General features: G+C 46.6%; 1 protein-coding gene across 4 annotated transcripts in view; it reads left to right on the forward strand.

The window, feature by feature from the left end:
- The first annotated feature begins 1133 nt into the window (after positions 1 to 1133).
- The window catches only part of EGF (epidermal growth factor), a 269170-nt gene continuing 251705 nt past the window's right edge, over positions 1134 to 18598 (forward strand). For 2 of the 4 annotated variants that reach the window (XM_073640773.1, XM_073640784.1), the window contains exon 1: positions 1134 to 1729. In XM_073640773.1, the coding sequence (XP_073496874.1) occupies positions 1600 to 1729 (130 nt within the window). In that variant the 5' untranslated portion in view covers positions 1134 to 1599. The remainder of the gene's footprint in view (positions 1730 to 18598) is intronic. The other 2 variants (XM_073640793.1, XM_073640812.1) reach the window with 1 other exon arrangement.

An 18598-nucleotide genomic window follows, 5' to 3' on the forward strand; every position in this document is an offset into this window, starting at 1 on the left:
TACCTTCAGGGTTGCAATTCACTTGTGTGGCACTCCGATGTAGCAGAGATGCCTAGCGAACTTTGGTCACGTGACAGGTGTCATGGCCAAAGGCGCCATCTAGCCCCAACTTAGAAGCAGCATGACTTCTAGTGATATGAATTAAAGGAACCTGACCACTTTATCTTTATGTTGACAAATGTGCTGGAGACATGATTTTGTGGTACTTACTAATATATAGTTATTACAGGATCAGTGTCAATCTCCTTTTTGAAGCTCCACCTGCTTGTTTATGCAGCCTTCCTGAAAGATGGCACAGAGCTCTTGTTCTCAAAATGGCCATTGTTGGAGGAGCATGTGACCAGACCTGAGCATCAGCCTCCACCAATAGAAAACCATGCAGTGTTCTTCCATTGGAGGAGGCTAAGGGACAGGTCTAGTCACAAGCTCCTCCACCAACAATCCTTTTAAAAGTAGGATAACTGTGAGGAGGGTTGCGATAACAAGTGCAGGAGGAGAATTTGTAATACTTACCGTTTACAGGGGCGGACATATCATTGGTGCAACCTGTGCGGCATCACAGGGGCCCAAGATGTAAGGGGGCCTATTTCGACCTCCAAAGCAGGTGCAATTTTTCATTTTTAGGAGCTTTTGGGCTGCAAATGGCACATATATTGTTCTTGCACAGGGGCCCTTTTCTTTCTGTGTCCGCCAGTGCGTATATATTAGTATGTTCCATAAAATCATGTTCCAAACATAAAGTGGAGAAACTATCTGGATTAGTCTAATTTGGTTTTGGTCATGATAATCATCCTAAATGAGCTGTGTCACTTCTCAGTCAGTACTCATCGGAAAATCCAGATGTCTGAATGGAGTAATCTATCCTCTAAATCGTTCCAGTAGAGGACAAGTCAGACAACTTTGTTTTGCAGGCCACCTATCTCTTTCATGGTTTTCATAAAGGAAGACTAAAGTGGATTTCAAGTATTAACCAAAAATGTCCTTCATATCTAATATCAGACTCATTGAACGGTTAAAGAAACACATAGGACTATCTGAACACACCGTATGCAGTGTATGAAAAGAATTACAAGTGCTCTTGTGTTTGTTCTCAGTCTGCATTCTCTCATTTCTAGTATGGAAAAGACCTAGGGCAGGCTCCACTCCGCTGGCACTAAAGGAGCTGGGAGGTGTGGCAAGGAAGCATTTTAAAGGAGGCAGTATTTGAGAAACACAGACCCTGGCATAGTGTTCACCACCAACAGAAGGTTATCGCAAAGCAATTCAATTTGCTCTGACCCTGTAGAAGAAAATCTCTCCAGAAGCATTTGCCGAAGTGCTACATTTGTCACCAGGGTGCCTGGCATTTCATACTTTGCTTCCAAAAAAAAAAAAAAATCAGAACCCATAACTAATTAGGATAGTTGTATACTAAGAGAGGTCACGGTATTGTCAGAGCAAGGCAAAAAGGAGGAAAACAAAGATCTGGGATTGCTACAAAAAATGATGTTGGATCTGAAAAGCAGTGTCCAGGAGACAGAGTGCCCGTCAGACACAGAGCTGCGCAGGATGAAAGACAAGTGACATGTATCCTATGGACAGAAAGCACAAGAAGAGATTATGTGCCTTATATTAACTGTTTTCTGGACATTACTTGTATTTAGCAGCCTACGTCCTGCCAAAGGAATAGAGCAATGGGACTGCCAGGGAAGTGATCACCACCTAGGTACCAACTGGACTACTTGTAATGGTAAGTACAGACCAAAATGTAGTGAATGGATAGGAGTATAAATTAATATCAAATAGTGTATTATCAGCATGCACTAGTATTAGTAATGAGATGATACTTTTGATATAGTGTGATTATATGACACTTCAGTAAGATCACATATTGCTGAGTTTGTATACAGGTGCAAGAAAATGAAAAAAAAAAAAAAAGGCTGATAGGGCACAATGGGAAAATGAGAAAGCAAACACAACAAACCACACATTTAGATACCAGCAGTTTTGTGATGACTCTGGGTACTGCATATTTTTATACCACATTAATAAGATATGGAGCCTGCAATTTAGAAACAGAAAACAAAACTGAAAGGAATAGGGCAGCTATGGTAGTAAAAAGCGGTGTGCCAGTCGTACAGTGTGAACAAGATTTTTACAAATTCCTGTCCACTAAGGTAAAGCCATAATGTGCAAAACTGCGCAGTGTAAACATACCATAAGGCATGGCTACACTATCGGAGAGGTAGCAGGAATGTCCACAGGAATGCAGGAACTTGTAATACATGCAATTTATTGACACTGTTTTAACTAATGGTACAAATGTGTAAGGCTGGCTTCACATATTTCTGTTATTTCAGGCTCAGTTTTTTGTGTCTGATGAAACGCAAAAAATCATAAACAATGGCAAAATTGCTGCATCAGTTGCCGTTGGCCTTTTTTGCCATTTACCACCAAGCGCCTGTCCCAATATTACATGAAACAAGATCAGGGATACACATCGACTGATAGGTTGCAAACAATGATACCAGTTCCTCCATCTGTTCTTTTTGTTAAATGCTGGATGGAAATGACGCAGAACCAGCAATATGTGAACCGAGCTTAAGGCCGGCTGCAGACGAGCGTATGAAAAATTGTCTGTGTTTCATTCAGAAAACTCAGACAATTTTCAACTAATTTTCATCTGTGTGCCATCCGTGCATCCATTTTTTACATCTGTGTGATGTCCGTGTGCCGCCCGTGTGAAATCCTTTTTGATACAGCTAAAAAATGGACATGATCAGATACAGTTTGCTAGGTTTATAATAGAAATGTATCAGTAAAAATTGGATGCCACTTGGATATTCCATGTGGCATCCGCTTCTTTTTACACACCCATAGACCTAAATGTGTGAGTCTCATTTAAGACTCGGAAGATTTTTTTCTTATGGCAAGTCGGATCAAGAAAAAAATCATTCACCTGAACAGTCCTATTGAATAACATGGGTCAGTCTGCTGTCCGTGTGCAATCTGATTAAAAATCAGATAGCAGACCTCCAATTTATACATTTGTCTGTGTGAGCCCTAAGAGAGACAAGAAATGTAAAAGGAATCTGTCAGTAGGATCAACCCTCCTAATCCGTCTATACAGGCATGCAGAGGTCATAGGAAGCTGAATAAGAAGATACCTTGATATCTGCAATCCGATGTCTTATTCCAGAGAAATCCACATTTTTCTTATATGTAAATGAGCTGTTCAGGACTATGGACTGGACACTGATCCGCAGGAGATTATTATAATTAAAAGGGGGAGTTATCAGTGTGAGACAAGTAACAGGAGACAGAACAGGAGACATGATATTTGTCTTCTTACAAACACATTTGCTGCAGCTCTCACAGCTCTGCTGTATTGTAACACTGTCTGCCTGTGAGCTGGAAGCTGAAGCTGAGAGGAACCTGCAGATGTGTCAGGTATAATCACACACAGCTCTGCAGAGCGATTGTAAGGGAGTGAGTGACACAAAGAGTAGAAATGCACAGTGAAGCTTGTATGAATGAATGCTGCCATCCAGACCAGAGACTATAGTGATGGTAACTAAAAGCAACAATTTAGGAGCCAAAAGAAAAATGACTGGTTGCATGGAAGGAAAGAAAAGGCTAGATGGACAGAGACATATGATCTGCTGTGACATATCAAGAAAATATAAAAACCCCTGAGTAGTGTTGAGCGAATTTGTTCGGCATTTCAAATTCGTGTTCTGACTTGTTCGCGCCCAAAAAATTGGCTCCGCCCATGAACATCCTGATTTGCCACGCTATCACGCAGATGTAGCCTGCGTGACGGCGTGGCAAAATCAGGGATGTTCGTGGGCAGAGCCGATTTTTTTGGCAAGAACAAGTCGGAACCCCGAACACAAACACGAATTTGAAATGCCGAACAAATTCGCTCAACACTACCCCTGAGGCCAAGGCAGAGGGCGAGTCATAGCCCAGACTTGTATCAAGTCTCATGTGCAGTGTCATCTGAACTGGCTTACACCCGAATCCTAGAAGAGAGTGACTAGAGACTTATAACTATCTTCGGTAGTGGACTCGTACGGGGCTGAAGATTGCTCAGGAAAGCAGCAGGCCAGGAGCCCTAATTAAAGGGACAGAAATTCGCTCAGGTGAGCATCAGGCCGGGAGGCTTATTTAAAGGGACGGAATATCGCTCAGGTGGGCTGCAGGCCAGGAGGCCTGATTAAAGGGATATATTTTGATCTGGTGAGCTGAAGGCCAGGAAGCCTAGATAATGATACTGAACTTCATGATCGTGTGAGCAGCAGGAACGGATGCCTGATCAACGGTACGAAGGAACTTGAACTGCACTCTAGGAATTGGAGACAGCCAGAAAGGGTCATTGGTGCGAGGAGTTGCCAGCAGTCTACAGCCTAGTGGGGGTATAAAGCGGACTCCTGTTAGAGAATGTCGTGGTAACTGCCATCAGAGGGGCTGAGTAAAGGCCCTTATCAAAACAGCATGGACTTTGGCAGATGACGGATCAGTGTATCCTTCCCAAATATCATCTTGGTGTATTATATAGCTGAAGTTTCTGATTTAGATTGTGTTGAATAAGCCAGTTCTTGAATACGTGAACATAATGGTTATCTGTGTTAGGGAAAGCTAGGGAATCTTTAGTCGACGAGTAGCCGATCGGTGTGGCACTTCTAAGTGCGGTAGAGCCGGGTTTATTATTTTATATGGCAATGGTTAGGGCCTTAGTGATAGAGTTGGGGACAGAGCAGCAATTTATTGTCTGTAACTTGTGAATTGCCATTTACTAGATATTGCATTTTGATTAATTGTAAATAGTTAATAAATAGCAATGTTGTTTGACTGTCACCACTGAGTCTGCATTTTCTGTGCCGCTGCATACTCGCACCTGTTTACAATATCAGCAAAGCAGCTTATTACCACCACACAGGTAACTCCCCTTTTTATTTAAAATAAGCTCTGGAGGCAGATTCTCATGCAGATCAGTGTCCGGCCCATAGGCCTGAATAGCTCATCTATAATATAACTGGAGATGCGCAACTCTGTCTGAAGCCTTTATAGACTGCGCAAGCGTGACACACGTGCGCGGTCTGACTCCAGAAAGAAGAACACATGCAGCCGTTACAGGTAAGAGGAGTGTATGGCGCAGGAGATCGCGGTATGTGTAGACACTGAACGAATACCGTGATCTCCGGCGTCATACTTACCTTACCGGGAGGAGTGTTGCCCCGGTGCCTCTCTTCGCCGGAGACCGGGGCAGGAGTGAGGAGTTGGAATCGGTGCATGCACATAGCGCTGTGCGGCGCCATTTTACTGAAGACACATTTGTCTTCAGCAAAAAGGCGCCGGACAGCACGGTATGGGCACGAGTCTACTCCGGCGCCGTACTCCTCCCCCGGCCTCCGGTAGAACAGGACACAGCAGAGCTGGAGCACAGGGAAGAAAGGTGAGTATAAGTGTTTATTTTTTTGTATGTGTGCAGCATGATAGGGATGAGGGGGCCACACATACCAGGATTGGGGGGTGAGGGGTACCATACATACCAGGATTGGGGGGTGAGGGGTACCATACATACCAGAATTGGGGGGTGAGGGGACCATGCACACCAGGATTGGGGGGTGAGGGGACCATGCATACCAGGATTGGGAGGTGAGGGGACCATGCATACCAGGATAAGGATGAGGGGTGCCATGCATACCAGCAATGGGGATGAGGGGTGCCATGCATACCAGCAATGGGGATGAGGGGGCCATGCATACCAGGATGATAGATGAGGTGCCATGCATACCAGGATTGGGGGGTGAGGGGACCATGCATACCAGGATAGGGATGAGGGGTGCCATGCATACCAGCAATGGGGATGAGGGTTGCCATGCGTACCAGCAATGGGGATGAGGGGTACCATACATACCAGGATTGGGGATGAGGGGTACCATGTATACCAAATTTGGGGTGAGGGGGCCATGCATACCAGGATGAGAGATGAGGTGCCATGCATACCAGGATTGGGATGAGGGGTGCAATGTATACCAGATTTGGAATGAGGGGTTCAATGCATACCAGGATTGGGGATGAGGGGTGCCATGTATACCAAATTTGGGATGAGGGGTACCATGCATACCAGGATAGGAATGCGGGGTACCATCCATACCAGGATGAGGGATCGGGTGCCATGCATACCAGGATGAGGGGTAACTTACATACCAGGATAGGGATGAGGGGTGCCATACATACCAGTATTGGGGATGAGGGGTGCCATGTATACCAAATTTGGGATGAGGAGGCCATGCATACCAGGATTGAGAGATGAGGGCGCCACACATACCAGGATTGGGGGTGAGGGGTACCATACATACCAGGATTAGGGGGTGAGGGGTACCATACATGCCAGGATTGGGGGGTGAGGGGTGCCATGTATGCCAGGATAGGGATGTGGGGGGGCATGCATACTAGGATTAGGGATGAGGGGTGCCATGCATACCAGTATTGGGGATGAGGGGTGCCATGCATACCAGGATTGGGGATGAGGGGTGCCATGCATACCAGAATTGGGGAAGAGGGGTGCCATGCATACCAGGATTGGGGGGAAGAGGGGTGCCATGCATACCAGGATTGGAAGTGAGGGGTGCCATGCATACCAGGATTGGGAGTGAGGGGTGCCATGCATACCAGGATTGGGGGGTGAGGGGTGCCATGCATACCAGGATTGGGGATGAAGGGTGATATGCATATCAGGAATGGGGGGTGAGGGGACCATGCATACCTGGATTGGGGAATGAGGGGTACCATGCATACCAAGATTGGGGAATGAGGGGGGCCATGCATACCAGAATTGGGGGGTAAGGGGTGCCATGCATACCAGGATTGCGGGGTGAGGGGACCATGCATACCAGGATTGGGGAATGAGGGGTACAATGCATACCAGGATTGGGGGATGAGGGGGGCCATGCATACCAGGATTGGGGGATGAGGGGGACCATGCATACCAGGATTGGGGATGAGGGGTACCATGCATACCAGGATTGGGAGGTGAGCTGGACCATGCATACCAGGATTGGAGGGTGAGGGGGGCACCATGCATACCAGGATTGGGGGATGAGGGGTGCCATGCATACCAGGGTGAGGAATAGGGTGCCATGCATACCAGGGTGAGTGGTACCACACATACCAGGATTGGGGATGAGGGGACCATGCACACCAGGATTGGGGGGTAAGGGGACCATGCAGGGCCGGCTCCAGGTTTTTCTGGGCCCCGGGCGAAAGAGTCTCAGTGGGCCCCTTTAATACATACCACGATTCATGATGCACAGATACCGCAGAGAAATATATATATAGTACAATGCAAAGATTTCACTTCTTACATTACATGAGCGATGTCTATTGTAAATTCCACAATAGCTCAGAAACCAGCGAATCGCTCCACACAGAATACTGGCCCCCATATAAGGCCCCATATGGAATACTGGCCCCCATATAAGGCCCCATACGGAATACTGGCCCCTATATAAGGCTCCATACGGAATACTTGGCCCCCATATAAGGCTCCATACAGATTACTGGCCTCCATATAAGGCTCCATACGGAATACTGGCCCCCATATAAGGCTCCATACAGAATACTGGCCCCCCATATAACGCTCCATACAGGATACTGGTCCCCTTATAAAGCTCCATACAGGATACTGGCCCCCATATAACGCTCCATACAGGATACTGGTCCCCTTATAAAGCTCCATACAGGATACTGGCCCCCATATAATGCTCCATACAGGATACTGGTCCCCTTATAAAGCTCCATACAGGATACTGGCCCCCATATAACGCTCCATACAGGATACTGGTCCCCTTATAACGCTCCATACAGGATACTGGCCCCCATATAATGCTGCATGCAGGCTGTTACCCCCCACATAATGCCTCATACAGGCTGTCCCCCCCCCTTATAATGCTCCATGCAGGCTGTTACCCCCCACATAATGCCCCATACAGGCTGTGCCCCCCTTATAATGCTCCATGCAGGCTGTTCCCCCCACATAATGCACTATGCAGGCTGTCCCCCCCCACTTATAATGCCCCATGCAGGCTGTTCCCCACCTTATAATGCCCCATGCAGGCTGTCACCCCTCCTCTTTATAATGCCCCATGCAGGATGTATCCCCCCTCTTTATAAGGCCCCATGCAGGATGTCACCCCCCTCTTTATAATGCCCCATGCAGGATGTCACCCCCTCTCTTTATAATGCCCCATGCAGGATGTCATCCCCCCTCTCTTTATAATGCCCCATGCAGGATGTCACCCCCCCTCTCTTTATAATGCCCCATGCAGGATGTACCCCCCCCTCTTTATAATGCCCCATGCAGGATGTCACCCCCCCTCTCTTTATAATGCCCCATGCAAGATGTCACCCCCCATATTATGCCCCATGCAGGATGTCACCCCCCCATATTATGCCCCATGCCTCCATACATTAAAAAAAAAAAAAAATCAAATACTCACCTCCCTCCTCCTCACCTGCTGCCCACTGCTCGGGTCCGGACTCCAGCGTTGCCGGCGTCGTCCCGCTCTGCGCTCCCTGTGACGGCTCAGGGGAGCGCGCGGTGGAGAGACGTCACCGCGCCCTCTGACCTGAAACGTCACAGGGAGCGCAGAGCAGGATCTGCGGAGGCACGGGGAGAGGTAAGTATCCGGCTGCCCTGAGCAAGCGGCGGAGAAGGGCGGGCGCTGACACCGCTCTCCTCCGCCCATAGCCCAGCGGGGTGCGCGACCGCCAGTGGGCCCCCCTGTCTGCTCAGGGCCCCGGCACTTGCCCGGGTGCGCCGGGTGCTGACGCCGGCCCTGGGACCATGCATACCAGGATTGGGGGGTGAGGATACCATGCATACCAGGTTTGGGGGGTGAGGGGACCATGCATACCAGGATTGGGGGGTGAGGGGACCATGCATACCAGGATTGGGGGGTGAGGGGACCATGCATACCAGGATAGGGATGAGGTGTGCCATGCATACCAGCAATGGGGATGAGGGGTGCCATGCATACCAGCAATGGGGATGAGGGGTGCCATGCATACCAGCAATGGGGATGAGGGGTGCCATGCATACCAGGATTGGGGATGAGGGGTGCCATGTATACCAAATTTGGGATGAGGGGGCCATGCATTCCAGGATTGGGGATGAGGGATGCCATGCATACCAGGATTGGGGATGAGGGATGCCATGCATACCAGGATTGGGGATGAGCGTTTCACATCTGGCCACTTGGATTTTTGTTCATTCCTCAAACCTGCTCCAGCTCCTTCAAGTTAGATGGTTTCCTTTGGTGAACAGCAATCTTCAAGTCTGACCACAGATTCTCAATTGGATTAAGGTCTTGGCTTTGACTAGGCCACTACAAAACATTTACACGTTTCCCCTTAAACCACACGAGTGTTGCTTTAGCAGTATGCTTTGGGTCATTGTCCACTTGGAAGGTGAACCTCCACCTCAGTCTCAAATCACTGACAGACTGAAACAGGTTTTGCTGAAGAATATCCCTGTATTTTGCACCATCCATCTTCACCTCGACTCAAATAATTTTCCCTGTCACTGCTGCCGAAAAACATCCCCACAGCATGATGCTGCCACCACCATGTTTCACTGTGGGGATAGTGTTCTTGGAGTGATGAGCTGTGTTGGTTTGGCACCAGACATAGCATTTACCTTGGTGGCCAAAAAGTTACATTTTGGTCTCATCTGTCCACAGCACCTTCCTCCATACATTTGAGAGTCTCCCACATATATTTTGGTAAACTCAAAACAAGCCTTACATATTTTGGTGTAAGTAAAGATTTTTTTCTGGCCACTTTTCCGTAAACACTGCCTCTATGGAGTGTACGGCTTATTGTGGTCGTATTGACAGATACTCCAGTCTTTGCTTGGGAACTCTGCAGCTCCTTCAGGTTTACCTTTGGTCTCTGTGTTTCCTCTTTGATTAATGGCCTCCTTGGCCGGGCTGATAGTTTTGGTGGGAGGCCCTATCTTGTCAGGTTTGTTGTGGTACCATGTTCTTTCCATTTGATGATAATGGATTTAATGGTGCTCTAGAGGATCATCAGAGATTGGGTCATTTTTTTTATAACCCAACCCTGACTTGTACTTCTCAACAACTTTCTGCCTGACTTGTTTGGAGATCTCCTTGGACTTCATGGTGTTGTTTAGTTAGTGGTGCCTCTTGCTTAATGGTGTTGCAGCCTCTGTGGCCTTTCAGAAAAGGAGTGTATATACTAACAGACCATGTGACACTTAGAGTGCACACAGGTGAACTTCCTTTCACTAAACATGTGGCTTATGAAGGTAATTAATTGCTTACACTAGAAAGTTTTAGGGGCTTCATAGCAAAAGGGGTAAATACATATGCACATGCCAATTTTTATTTATTTTATTCCGTAAATTAAATTTTACCCATATAGACGGCTTAGGAAGGTTGATCCTACGGACAGATTCACTTTAACATCTGTTCCAGGATAAAACTAAACTATAACATCTTCAACTTTATCATGTGCAAATCTTGATCACAGAAAGTGATCACCAATAAGAGATTTGTTGCTTGTCTGTCTCTTTTTTTTTTTTTCCCCCCAAAAAAATAATGGTCAGCGCACAGGTGGCATTAGTGTGCAACTTGTGTGCTGTCCGTGATTAATATAGTAGTGGATAGGAGAAGCTTTGTAATTTATTTATTTCTCCATATGTGAAAATCACTCATAAAACACTGACGGCAAGAACTGACACTGATCAAACACTGATGTAAATTGGAGCCAAAACTTGATGAAAAAGTTCCGTGTTATTTTCTCAATGAGGCTTTATGTAAAACTCACTTTTCCCAATGGAAGCTGAGACATTTACAACTTAGGGCCTGATTCACTGAAGATTTTATGCCAGAATTCTGGTGTAAAAATCCTTGAAAAGTTATAAAATATTAGAGTAATGCATGGCTGCACTAAAATTTTGAGGCATTTGGCATTCTCACATCATTTGTCCATCTCCGACAAAGTAAGTGGGACTGGGACAGGTCTTTGGTGTGGCCACCCCAGCGTGTAAAACTCATGACGAGCGGTGGCATTCATTAAGCCACAAAATAAACGGCCCAGGAAAATAAGACAGGTCCCAAGAAATTCTTTAAATCTAGTACATCAATACAAAAAACTTAGGTCCACACAGATAGGTTCTCTAAGTAATGGTCACTGAGGAACTAGAAAAGGCAAAATTACTAAATGCGTTCTTTAGCTCTGTGTAGACCCAAAAGAAAGAGGCTGATATATAGTCAATCTCAGTGCTCTTATTTTATATTCAGTTGACTAAATGTTAAGTTAAATAAAATCAATGTGAACAAGCCCCTAGCCCATAAGGACTGCATCCAAAAGATCTTAAGGAACTCAGCTCAGTTATTCTTGTGCCACTGACTCTATTGCGGTGTCAGAATTTTTACACACTCTCTTGTTACTGCTACAGTCCCAGGCGATTGGTGCAAGGCTAATGTGGTACCCATTTTCAAATAAGGCTTTAGGTCTTTCCTGGGTAATTATAGACCAATAAGCTTAAAAGGAACCTGTCATGTAGTTTAATCTGCATGTGAATAGTGTTAGGAAGGTGTCTGGCCAACTGTACTGGTATTGTGGCTCTTGTGAGAAAATGGACTTTATTCCTCCTGGGAGCTGACATCTTTCAGTCATACAGCCGGCTTGGCTGCAGTCACCACTCAGTATACTGTGAACAGCGACTTTAAGCATGCTCCAGCACTTTGACTGAAAGCCGGCTCTGCAATGTGTGTCACCCTGCCTGGATGCCACAAAATGTAATAAAGCTGTGTCTGAGAGCAAGGGGGAGGTTCTCTGGCCAGGGGAACATTAGCATGCAATGCCTCCTGTCTCAGGCCAGTAGGGGGAGCTGGCTGCCCCTATAAAAGCTGGTACTGAGGGCAGGGTTAGAGAGAACTGGATTGCCTGTCTCAGCTTTGAGACGTGTCCCAGAGTGGAGCAGGGACAGAAAGTTGATTGCACCTAAGAGGAAGTGTGGCAGTAGGAGAGAGCCACCAGCCAGAGACAAGAGGTGAAGAGAGCCTGTCTTGGCAGAGAAAAGACTTCATTTTACCAGACTTTGGTGTCTGAGGCTGGAAGGATTCCACATCCCCCAGCAGAGAACCAGTCCGCAAGGGACTGTACATTCCTTGGCCTAAGAAGCCTGGAGGCCCTGCCACAACCGAAGGGACCAGTAAAGCCGTACAAGGCTGGGAGCAGAAAGGAACCCACGTCGCAGGCCATACAGGCGAGAAAGCACGGAAAGCTCTGAAACGTGGGCTGTTATCCTATCAGGAGGAGATAGTCAGAAGGAGCGCAGAAAGCACGGTAGGCCTACACCCTCACCCTGACCAGGGCCAATTTCCCCGTTGCTCTCAGACATCCAGGTCCCCTCCTAGCTGGGACTGTTTATGGGTCAGTTTGCCTGTTTCAGTAAAGACCCTGGACTGCAACCTGTTGTCTGTGTGCTCCTTGCTCCTCCAGCACTACCATCACTCCCACCATCCACTATACTGCCCTGGGGCCGCACTCTTCCCGTGGGGAGTCACACTACCATAGCTGCACACCTCATCAGCCCCAGCGGTCTGCATGCAGCGGCGGTTCCTAATAACCGCAATCCACGGGTGGCGTAGTCGGACATAATCAATATAACGGACTACCACTGGCCTGACCACCCTGAGCCACGGAACCGGGTTGCCACTACTACTCCCATCGTTTCCCTAATTGCCCGGATCCGAGTGCCCCACGGCCCAGGGGGCGAGTCAAATGCATCAGTGCAAAGCCGGCTGTCAAAGTGTGAGGGCATGCTCACAGCTGCTGCTCACTATGCTGTGATCAGTGACTGTAGCCATGCTGGCAAGCGTGTATGACTCTCAGGAGGAATAAAGTTAATTTTCTCCCGGGAGCCACACTTTGAGTACAGTGGCTGGCCACTTTTCTAACGCTATTAATCTGTCGATTAACCATATATCTGCTGGTTAGTAGCGTTACTTGAGCTGACAGGTTCCCTTTAAAATTCACTGTGGGGAAAATGTTTGAGGGGCTTGTAGCATTCTATGTAGAGTAGAATGTAGTGGAAAATGATATTATAAGTGATGGCCAGCATGGTTTTACAAGGGACTGATGTTGTAAAATCCTTAATAGAGGGGTAGCTCCTGATATAGTGTTTCTGGACTTTGCAAAGGCATTTGACACTGTCCCACACAGATGCCTAATGGATAAATTAAGGTCTACAGGCTTAGAAGGTAAGATTTGTAATTTGATCAAAAGCGAGCTCAAAAATCACACCCAAAGAGTTGTGGTGAATGACTGCTACTCGTAATGGTCTCCAGTTATAAATCATGTACCCCAAGTGCTGGGTCCACTATTATTCAACTTATTAATAAAATGTTCTGTGTGCACAGTTATTAGGCAATTTGTATTTCTAATGATTCATTTTATTATTGAACAACTATAGCGCTGTCGATCAATCCAAAAGGTTAATAAACCTAAAACCTGGATATTTAAGAAAGTAAAAGTCAGGTTTTGTTTATTAGTGTGTAGAATTATTATGTAATTAAATGAAAAATGTAAATTTCCTCAGCTCAATTGTTTATTTTCATCTGTTAAAGTGAGAATAATAACCAAACATCTGAAAATGTACAAAAAAATGCATAAAAAAATATCACTGACCAGTATAGCCACCCTTCTTTTCAATAACAGCCATACGCCTTCCATCCATGGAGTCTGTCAGTTACTTAATCTGTTGACGATCAAATTTTTGTGTAGTACCAACCATAGCCTGCTAAACACTGTTCAGACAGGTGTAGTATTTTCCTTCATCTCCCATTTAACCCCTTTACCCCCAAGGGTGGTTTGCACGTTAATGACCGGGCCAATTTTTAAATATAATTCTAACCACTGTCACTTTATGAGGTAATAACTCTGGAACGCTTCCACGGATCCCACTGATTTTGAGACTGTTTTTTCGTGACATATTGTACTTCATGATAGTGGTAAAATTTCTTCAATATGTCTTGCGTTTATTTGTGAAAAAATCTGAAATTTGGAGAAAATTTTGCAATTTTCAAACTTTGAATTTTTATGCCCTTAAATCAGAGAGATATGTCACACAAAATAGTTAATAAATAACATTTCCCACATGTCTACTTTATATCAGCACAATTTTGGAACCAACATTTTTTTGGGTTAGGAAGTTATAAGGGTGAGGCTGCGTGCCCACTATGCGTTTTTTCAAGCGTTTTTGCTGCAGAATTTCCGCAACGTAAACACTTGCAAAACGCTTGGTAATCTGTGCCCCATGATCCCCACTGAAAATCTGCATGTTCTGTGGCCATGCTGTGGAATTTTCCGCAGCGGATTTTCCTTGCGGAAAAATCCGCAGCATGTCCATTATTTGTGCGTTTCTGCATGCGGATTTGAGGTCCCAATGCATTTGAAAAACGCAAGTCAAATCCGCATGTAAAAACGCTGCAAAAACGTGTGTAAAATCCGCAAGCGTTTTTACTGCCAAGAACATGCAGAAACGCTGCAGAAATTTTCTGCTTCATTTCTGCATCGTGGGCACATACCCTTAAAAGTTGACCAGCGATTTCTCATTTTTCCAACAAAATTTACAAAACCATTTTTTAGGGACCACATCACATTTGAAGTGACTTCGAGGGGCCTTTATTTCAGAAAATACCCAAAAGTGACACCATTCTAAAAACTGCACATCTCAAGGTGCTCAAAACCACATTCAAGAAGTTTATTAACCCTTCAGGTGCTTCACAGAAATTTTTGGAATGTGGAAGAAAAAAATTAACATTTAACTTTTTTCACAAAAATGTTACTTTATACCCCAATTTTTATTTTTACAAGGGTAACAGGAAAAAATGGACCCCAAAATTTGATGGGCAATTTCTCCTGAGCACGCCATTACCCCATATGTGGGGGAAAACCACTGTTTGGGCACACGGCAGGGCTCAGAAGGGAAGGAGCGCCATTTGACTTTTTGAATGTAAAATTAGCTTGAATAATTAGCGGACACCATGTTGCGTTTGGAGAGCCCCTGATGTGCCTAAACAGTAGAAACCCCCCACAAGTGACACCATTTTGGAAACTAGACCCCTCAGGGAACTAATCTAGATGTGTGGTGAGCACCTTGAACCTCAAGGTGCTTCACAGAAGTTTATAACATTGAGCCGTAAAAATAAAATTTTCACATTTTTCCCACAAAAATGTTTTTCAGCCCCCAATTTTGCATTTTCATAAGGGTAACAGGAGAAATTGTACCATACCAGTGTGTTGTGCAATTTCTCCTGAGTAAGCCGATACCCCATATGTGGGAGCAAACCACTGTTTGGGCGCACGGCAGGGTTCAGAAGGGAAGGAGCGCCATTTGACTTTTTGAATGTAAAATTAGCTTGAATAATTAGCGGACGCCATGTTGCATTTAGAGAGCCCCTGATGCGCCTAAATAGTGGAAACCCCCCCTAAGTGACCCCATTTTGGAAACTACACCCCTCAAGGATTTTATCAAGGGGTATAGTGAATATTTTGAACCCAGAGGTACGATACAGAAATTGATAACATTAGGTCATCATCATGTTGAATAAGTTGTCATTAGTCTTGAGCGCAAGTGCTCGCTACTTGAGTTTGCATCGGGTACTCGGGTATGCACCATGTATAGCGGATGTTCGAGTCCCCACCCCGCATGTTTCACGGTTGTTAGACACCCAACAAAAAAACATGCAGGGATCGCTCGTGCATGGCAGGCAATCCCAGCAAGTTTTTTTTGGCCGCGAAGCATATGTGGTGGAGACTCGAGCATGTCACTCGAGCACCCGCGATACTCTTTGCATACCAGAGCACCCGACGCAAACTCAAGTAGCGAGCACTTGCGCTCAACACTAGTCATCATATCGTCATCATTTTTTTCTTTACTTTTGAAAAAATCCCAACCCCAACACAACCCTAACCGTAGCACAACCTTAACCCTAACCCTAGCACAACCCTAACCCTAGCACAACCCTAACCCTAGCACAACCCTAACCCTAGCACAACCCTAACCCTAGCACAGCCCTAACCCTAACCCTAGCACAACCCTAACCCTAGAGTTTATTTTTTACGCCTTTCCTCGTGCGGTATAAGTGATTAGATGACTTTGACTTTATTCTTCGGGTCGGTGCGATTACAGCGATGCCAGATTCATATCGGGTTTTTATGATTGACAGCTGTCACTCACTAAAAGACGCTTTTTTTGCAAAGACTAGTTTTTGCATAGCCATATTTTGAGAGCTATTATTTTTTCATATTTCGGCCGACAGAGCCATGTGACGGCTTGTTTTTTGTGGGACGAGTTGACTTTTTTTATATAGATAGATCGAGCGATTCTGAACGCGGCGATACCAAATATGTGTATGTGTTTTTTTTTTTAATTATTTTATTTTGAATGGGGCGAAAGGGGGGTGATTTAAACTTTTATCTTTTTTTATTTTTTTATATTTTTAAAAACTTTTCTTTTACACTTTCTGCATGCTTCAATAGTCTCCATGGGAGACTAGAAGCAGCAGTTGTCAGATAGCCTCTGCTGCACACAAGCGATGATCAGATCTCTTGTATGCAGCAGAAATGCTCACTTGCTATGAGCGCCGACCACTGGGTGGCGCTCATTGCAATCAGGACATGACAACCACAGGGGTCTGCTGCAGACCCCGGGTTGTCATGCCCACCCATTGGTGACCCGCGATCATATGACGGGGTAACCGATGGCCGTGGCTAATGCCGCGCTTCGGGCGCGGCGATGTTAAATGCCGCTGTCAGAGTTTGACAGCAGCATTTAACTGGTTAACAGCCGCGGGTGGATCGCGATTCCACCCGAGGCTTTTGCGGGCACATGTCAGCTGTATAAATCAGCTGACATGTGCCCGGTTCAGTACGGGATCAGCGCCGGAGCCTGCGCTGAACCGGTCTTTCCGACCTGGTGCATACTATTACTGACCAGGTCGGAAAGGGGTTAATCATTCCATCATCTATGCAATTGTAGCGCCCCGAGGGTTCGGCCGCTACAGGAGTATTGCACCTCTGCCAGAGGTGTAGTATTCCACTCCCGGGTAAGGATGGAGTATGGACCAGGGCTCAGTTAGCTGCATACAGCACACACACCCCATTTCCGAGGGACAGCTCAACGGTACTCCCATTAGACAGAAATGCAGGCACGACAGACCATGTCCCTGGCTGGAGTGGGGAGGGGGGTGGAACACCCAGTGCTGTAGGGGCAGATAGGGGTTGGTTTCTGAGCATAGGAAGGAGCTCATTGGTTGCTGGTCACCTGAGCTCGCACACTAGGGAAGGGTATAAAAGGTGGGCACCATCTTAGTTCTGGGTCAGTTCAGTCAGAGAAGAAGCGGAGTGGAGATGTGACAGGGAGCTGTGGCTCAGCCTCGGCCCAGCTCCATGAGACCGGCCTAGAGTGAAGGCCGGAGTAGGAGAAAGGAACAGCAAGGAACAGAAACAGAAAGAGAAGTATCCAAAGTGTAGAAGGGCTCAGGAACAAGAAGGTGGAAGGGACCCTAAGAACCCATGAGAATACAAGGTGAAGGGTCAGGCAGATTAAGGGTACCGGATCCCAAGTTGGTGGAGGAGAAACAACCCTCAGCCAAAGACCGGAGGTCGTGATCATTTATTGGTGCGACATCTCATTAAACCTGCTAGGAAGGCACCATATAGGACAGTGGGGAACGGGGCCCACGTTTACCCGCGCAGATCCGCGGCAGCTGGACAAAAGTGGGTCACTGGTGAGGCAGGCCAGAGAAAGGAAAGAAGGGGGTCCTGTGCCATATTCCTGAACTGCCTGGGGGTTGACCGAGCCCCTCACCTGGTGGACGCAGCACGGCTCGGGCGGTCATTGCTGGCAGAAGTGACTGAGAATATACGAACTGTGAGTAAAAGGCATTGGACTGCAGTACATCGTTTGTGTGTTTCTTGCTCCTCCAGCACTAACGATACCGGGACTCTCTTCACCATCACTCCCACCATTCATTGCACTGCCCTGGGGTTACACTCCTCCCGTGGGGAGTTACACAGTCTCAGCTGCACCCACTATCAGCCCCAGCGGTCTGCACTGCAGCGGCGGTTAACCCTGATCTCAAACCACGGGTGGCGTAGTCGGACAATATCAATAGCACATAGCAGACTACCATTGGTCTGACCACCCTGAGCCACGGAACCGGGTCGCCACCACTACCCCCATCGTCTCCCTATTGCCCGGCTCCGAGTGCCCCACGGCCCAGGGGGTGAGTCACAATACTAAGGAAATCCTTAACATGACGTGTTATGGGCCAAGAGGATTGGAGTTCGGGAAACACTGATCTATGGCATCAACTTAATAAAAGAAATGTAACAGAAAAAAATGTGTGACATACTCATCAAAGTCCAGCCTTGTGTTACTGCTCCTGATTGTCCCTGCCAGGCCCGTGTATACATTAGGCTGCAGAAATGTTGTTGCCACAGCTTCCTTCTGGTGCATTTAGGGACAGTGTGTGCATTATGCCTTAGTTAAAGTACATCTATATAACTT

The sequence above is a fragment of the Phyllobates terribilis genome, unplaced genomic scaffold, assembly GCF_046119375.1.
Source record: "Phyllobates terribilis strain yellow unplaced genomic scaffold, ASM4611937v1 Scaffold_1__5_contigs__length_1240528914, whole genome shotgun sequence".
NCBI classification, from domain to species: Eukaryota; Metazoa; Chordata; class Amphibia; order Anura; family Dendrobatidae; genus Phyllobates; species Phyllobates terribilis.